Source organism: Salvelinus fontinalis, chromosome 12 (genome assembly GCF_029448725.1).
Source record: "Salvelinus fontinalis isolate EN_2023a chromosome 12, ASM2944872v1, whole genome shotgun sequence".
NCBI lineage: Eukaryota > Metazoa > Chordata > Actinopteri > Salmoniformes > Salmonidae > Salvelinus > Salvelinus fontinalis.
The window spans coordinates 34,485,864-34,492,858 of record NC_074676.1 but is presented as its reverse complement, the minus strand read 5'-3'; the positions used below and the strand labels follow the sequence as shown (position 1 = coordinate 34,492,858).

At 44.5% G+C, this 6,995-nt stretch overlaps 1 protein-coding gene across 1 annotated transcript in view; it reads right to left on the bottom strand.

The window, feature by feature from the left end:
* Nucleotides 1-1,136: 1,136 nt before the first annotated feature.
* Nucleotides 1,137-6,995, bottom strand: part of LOC129867229 (midnolin-like) — a 30,255-nt gene continuing 24,396 nt past the window's right edge. Inside the window, exon 8 of the mRNA XM_055940489.1 lies at nt 1,137-4,679. Coding sequence (XP_055796464.1) covers nt 4,417-4,679 — 263 coding nt within the window. The 3' untranslated portion in view covers nt 1,137-4,416. The remainder of the gene's footprint in view (nt 4,680-6,995) is intronic.

Sequence of the window (6,995 nt, the reverse complement as noted above, 5' to 3'; positions counted from 1 at the left end):
GAGAAGGGCAGCAAGTGGGAGGGTTTGATTATCTGCATCTATCATCATGGAGAAAGAAAGGGGTGAGGGATAGATCTCTACAGTCCTTTGCTATTATCTTCACCATCAACATGGAGGTGCAACCAAGGCTATACATCTGCTGGCTGGAGGTTGGCACAGTTGCTATTTCTTGCATTCTAATCAGATAGCAGAAGCATCATGCTCTGATAACACGTCAGAGATAAAAGAAGAACCAGATATTTGGTCAAAGTAGATTATTAGTAATTGCAAAAGGACTCCGAACTTCATAGTACTACACAGCACTTTAGCACTTAATGATAAAATTTAACAAATTGCTTCTTCCTCTTAAGTGTTACTCTACTGTACCCCCACCCACAGGTATTAGCTCCAAAAAATTATCGTCCATAATTTAACAGACCTCGTTACAAGATCACTATAGCAACACACATTACCAATTCCAAAACAGCCATTTCCAAAATGTCCCAGCTTTGCTGCTTCTGCCCTGTAAATAACATCCATCCAGGGACTGTGTTGCAGCATTAGCCTGACATATTCTGAGCAGCAATGCCTTGACATACAGTAGCTTTGTCCTTTCAAGTACAAGTCTTTCAGGCATTTCCGCATCACCAAGTCATGCTGTTCTGTTCTGAGCAGCCTTCCTTCCCCAATGTGAGAGTGTGTGCTTCAGAACCTGACGATGTAACTGCAGGCGTCAGAGAGCTCGCTGCACATGTTCCACTTGCTTACTGCTCTTATCTCTCTCCAATCTGTCACTCCTTTTCTCTTCTCTACTCCCTCTCATCCTCAGCCTGACTGACAGATAGGGAGATCTCATCTGTCTGTTCTTTCAGCCCTGGGAGCTTCTCTCTCTCTCCTCTCCGCCTCATCTATCATTCTCCCTAGTGGTAAAATGAGCCAGCAGATATACTAGCTAACATATTGCCATTCTATATGATGGGTAAATTGATACTTTATTAATGTACTTTCTAGCTCTTCTGCTTTTTAATAATTTAATTGCTATCTGATTACCTTAAGAAACAGACTCTCGTACGAAATACAACTCTTATTTGGTACATTTCACTCAATACTCAAAACGCAATATTCTTCAATAAGGATTTGAACACCGACACGGACAATTGGGTCTACTCATTTTGTATTTTTATTTATTACCTAAAAAAGAAAAATGTTCTATCACAAGTCACACTGAAATGTATTGCTTAAGAAAAAAATATATTGATATATTTTTTTGTTTTTTGGGGAAACATGATTTCCATTATATTCCATCAAATAGGACATAGGAATTAGTCATTGCTATGTCCCAACCACCTTGTCCCACTTATACAAATGCACAAAGAAATACATCATTCACAGTTACCGTTTTGGTTTCATAAATGAATACAGTCACACATGTGCTACACCGGTCTATAGCTAGAACATTGTAAATTGTATTCTTGACTCTTGTCATTATTTTCAATGGTTGGCTACAAGAAATAACAGGCAACTTAAATGACGTAAACAAACTGTTTTTTAAATGCCCTCCCCATCCCCTCTTTTGTCCCATGTCATCTTTTAATATTTAGTTGTTTTTTTAGATTTTTTTTTTTTTTTAAATTTCACACATAAGTGAGGCACACACAGAGTATATTTCATACATGTATACAAAATTCTATTAAATTTAGGGGGGAGTAATTTGTCCTTTGAAATGTCTTATCCAAGGAGACAGGAAGTGCATGTCATGTCATCTCACGTCCTCAGAGGACACCTGCCAAGTCAGTCAGGCTACTTTGTTGCCATAGTTGCACATTGCAGTCAAAACTTCCACCTCAGGTACTTTGTTTTGTCAATGTGTTGATTTTCAGCTTGTTGGTGGGCAGGACAGAGTGGAGAATTTGGACAAAGTAGACCAACAAACATGGCAACACAATGGAGAGAAAATGGGAAACCCGATTGAGGAACAAACACATCAATATTAATTCACTCAACGTGCTTACTCCTAAAAACTACAGCTCTCGTGTCGTTACAGACTCTTATATGAATTAATTCATTAATCAAAGGAAATCATTTGTTCATCTTATATCTGACACACTCTGCAAGGGCAACGTTTAAGGCACAGAAGCCTTGACATAAGACTCCACCCTTTAAAAGCACAAACAAGAGATGCCCGAATCCTCAGTGACAATAGCGTTGTGACAAAATACAGGTAAAGAAAGAAACCGTGTCCCCCCAGTCCACACCTGTCTTGTTTAGTGAAAGATAAGGCCACTTAAAAAAAGAAGAGGTTCACCAAACAAGGTAATCTCTCACTGCAAACTCTTTGAGTGCAATCATGGTAGGGTGGTCAGACATTGTGTGTTTCTCCATACAAGTTTGGGTTCGGGGATGTGTACACTGGTCCAAAGGGTTTCCCTGTTAGTTACTCCCAAACATGCACCTTGTTGAACACTATGTTATTAAGTAGGCTGGGGGGGGGGTTATAGTTGGCTGCTGCCTGGGTACTTGTCTCTGTGTTGAGGAGATCGGTGTTGGTTGAACTAGCGTTCAGGGAGGAAAGTCAGTTGCTCTTTGCTCATGATCATCACAGTCCAGGGAATGTTCAGTTCAGGGTAAGATATGAGTCCAGTCTTCTGTTTTGGTTTGCTTTGAGAATACTTGGAGCAGGACACTGCTGTTGTTTTTCAGAACATAAAAACCTAACCAACAAAAGCAGCTGATCACTATTCATGCATGTTTTACCTCCTCTTCAAAGCACCCATTTCTCCTCTATTTGTTTTCTCCCAACAACAACAAAATGATCAGGATAATTCACACTTTTTGCATGCAAAGAAAAGTTACTATTTTCCCCGTCTATCAAAGTCCCATGTAGCAGCAAATCTCTTAGAAAGTCTGTCAAAGGCCTAATCTGATATGTGAGGGAATCCACTGGTGGAGGCACTAGTTGATGAAAGTGGAGACAGGTTCCCTGCTTGGGATTTCTTAGCTTTCTTCCACCTCTCCTTTCCAATAGTAGAAAGTAGCTTGACGTAATCACATTTTTCTAACAAGGGCCTTGGTTAAAGTGTGATGTAGGTTCAAAAAGGAATATATGGGACATGTGTCTACATCATCTCAATGGTAAGGAATCGTCTGTACCGAACCTCCATGGATTGAGTGACAAAAGGGATGAATCAGCCCTCGCAATGAATATACACAAATGTCACACACACACACACATTTGTGATCCCCACCTATAAGTGAAATAGGTCTGTAAGACACAAGTTGGATTCAATGGGATTTCTTCTCCATTATTTGTTTGTGGCTATATGACCCTAATGAGGGAATGAGCTGATGAATGATTGGATGAATACGTTTGTTAGTTATCAATTTAATGAATGGCTTGACCCAAGCCAAACTGGACTAATGTTTTTTAAAACAGCAGATGAAAAGTTAAATAAACAGATTTCTTTCCAAATACATTTTTAAATCATGATTTTAAAATCCTCTAAAGCACTCCATTAATATTATCTTTGTTTATTAATGAATGAATTCCTATTAATATCCTACTGTATGTCACTGAGGTTGCCGTTCATGTAATAGTCTGAACTTTAGTCAAATGCCCATTACCCATGAGTCATTGCTCCTCATATCCTACTTCCTGCACACTCTGACCTGCTGTTCCAAAATCATGAAAAATTGGCAAATCAACGACTACTTTTGAAACTGTCGATGAAAACCTGAATGCTTTGTGAACAGTGCTACATAGTTCTTTAGAAAAAAATAAAATAACAATACATTTCAAATGAAAATAAAAAGATAACCCTATAAGTAAAAAGTTGACTCTGGTCGGTGAAGTGGAGACCTAGAATGCCCATTAGAGTAGGCCAGGGATGGCTCTGGGGCCAGCGGTTGTCTGTCTGTCCTGTGTAGTTACACCACGGCCCCAGCCACCATCACTCCTGCTCACAAGTCCAGTGTGGATCTCTCTCCAGAGTTCTGCTTGAAAAAACCGATGGGGAAAAAAACACACCAAAACACCACTACCACCACCATCTAAGTCTGCTATGCTCAGTTCTGTTTTTCTCTTCTCATAGGCAGTACGTATTTGCAGTCTATATGCATAACTGTAGTCTCGTAAGTCCAGACATATCCGTTCCCAGTCTAAATGTCAAAAATCTGTTTCTGTTGTTTATTTCTAATGGTAGGAGGCTGTGGAGGACATGACAAGATGAAAGTCAGCAGGGAGCCTTTTGGTGTGACAGTTGGTTGTCCCACCGAGAGAAGACCATGACCAGCTTTCTTCCCTCTCTCTTTTCTTTTTCATGCTCCACACTCTGCTCCAGCCTGTTTTCCACACCTCCGAAACCATCCCCAACTTTCTCTCGCTTAATCCCAGAGTCTAGTTCTCCATTATCCAGCCAATCGGTATCCTCGTCTTTATCATTACGCCATGACGAACTCGGACTTCATGTCGGCCTTGACGTCGGGCTTCCACACAGAGTCGTCGAAGTCGAGGTCCATGGATCCCTCGCTGGACATGCTGCTGTTGCTGTTGCTGCGTCCCACCTTGCGGTTGGGCAGCCAGTGGTAGGGCGCTCTGGAGTCCCGCCTTGCCTTCCTGCGCAGGCGCTTCTGCTGCATCAGGAGCTGTAGACGCTCCACCTTGCAGCGAGTCGCACGGTTCTCTGTCTGACGCACACGGTCACCTGGAGGAGGGAGGAAAGGAAAGCAGAAGGTCAATGAACAGACCAAACCAGCTTTTTTTCAAACAATCATACTTTCCCATTACCTTTTGATACACCCTGCTTTGCAAGATGTATAAAGTACAGTAAATAAATAACGCATTGGTAGGAGAGGTTGTATATGTAATGGAGGGGAGAGGGAACAGAGAGCTCTGTTCAGTGTGCATCCAGTGTTATCTAAGGCCAGGCAGAGAAGAAATAAACTCAGACTGGAGGGATGACTATGCTGCAACTCAGAGAGACAAAAAGACATGCTGCTGTGGTCATTCTTAAGGGCCTGAAAAACACACACACACACAACTAATCACATACAGTGGTTAGTGTCTGGAGTGTGCAGTGTGTGCAGCCCCACTGTGTTCTATTAGCCCTGTGTCCTTCTTCACAACCCCCCACTGTTTGGGAGAAAATGACTGGGACAGAAGTCTCCTTGAAATCTCACAATCACAGAGAGAACACACTCACTCATTCTTGCACAGACACACACACACACACACACACACACACACACACACACACACACACACACACACACACACACACACGCACACGCACACCCTCTAATTTCTGCCTATCATATGCAGACACATAACTACGACTGGCAATCCAAATGAGTGCCATTGTCAGAGCTGTGTGACTAAGTCCATTTCTAGCTGTTGAAGTGCTTATATGAGAGGCTGATGTTCAAGGAGAGGCCTCTGGTTCCATTGTGAATGGCTGCCTACACCACACAACTCAACCTTCATTTCATTTAGAAATATATTCGGGAGCTGGGGAGGAAGGCAAGCACAATCTATTAGCTAGCTCCATTAGTATCGGTCTCGGAATGAAAGAATGGCCTGGAATGTCAATAACCCAAAGCCCTCTCTCTCGAAAACACACAAACACGGACAAACACACAAAGCACATGCACCCACACACACACACATGCACGGGCACACTCATGCACACACAAACACAGTGTGTACACACTAACACACAAACACACACAGCAGCCACAGCAGCAGTAGCTTTTAACATGGATCGATGGCAAATGAAAAAGACCTATTGATTAAACCTTAGCTCTAGTGCAGCCACCCATCTCCAGCAGAGGACATTGCTATTGGCTTTCAATAGAAAATGCAAGCGAATGGAAATTGTAAGGGAAGAGAGCTTGGCTTCTTCTTTATGGCTGCAGCATCCTACTCCCAGCTCATTGATCCATCACCCTCCCACTGCCTCCCCTTACCCCTCTACCCCCAGCCCACCACCCCCCTTCATGGGCCAGTCTCCCCAGAGAGGGCTAGGTGGGGCGGAAGGGTGGAGGGGAGGGGAGGGGCGCGGGCAGTGGAATTCCGCCCCACGGGTGATGGAGAATGGGGGAGGGGAGGGGCGCGGGCAGTGGAATTCCGCCCCACGGGTGATGGGGAATGGGGGAGGGGCGCGGGCAGTGGAATTCCGCCCCACGGGTGATGGGGAATGGGGGAGGGGCGCGGGCAGTGGAATTCCGCCCCACGGGTGATGGAGAATGGGGGAGGGGAGGGGCACGGGCAGTGGAATTCCGCCCCACGGGTGATGGGGAATGGGGGAGGGGAGGGGCGCGGGCAGTGGAATTCCGCCCCACGGGTGATGGGGAATGGGGGAGGGGCGCGGGCAGTGGAATTGCGCCCCACGGGTGATGGAGAATGGGGGAGGGGAGGGGCGCGGGCAGTGGAATTCCGCCCCACGGGTGATGGGGAATGGGGGAGGCGAGGGTAAGGGATCATATGTAGCTGGCAGTTTTTCACAATCAATTGTGCCCTATCTCCTCCTCCCCCATCGGAATGAATACCTGACTCTGTGTGGGCTTCATTTACCTCTTCCCTTCATTTGCTTATCGGATTGAGCAGAGCGATTCTCTGGCTATAAATATTCACTACTCCTGGCAATGCATGCTAACTAACTCTCAGCCCTGCTGGTGCTTCAGGAAGAATAGAGCTGAATGGAGGAGCACTGAATTAAATAGTACAATTTCTATTTTGCACAAGTTATTCTACGTTTTCCTCACTAGATAAGACTGTGTCTACATGAGGTCCTATGCCACAGGACTATATTTCCTGCCTGGTATATATTATAGGGGGTAACTAGTGGGTTATTGTGTGTTAGGGGCATTGTTCAGCTGCCTGCATGTGAAGGCTATACATTCTGCCAGGGGCTTTGTTCCCCCTGCGCCTCTCCTCTCCTCTCCTCGGCTAAGTCATTACAGAGCTCCCTTCAATTACACAGAAAAGAAACCCCACCACATGCCCTCTACTTTCTCTCTCT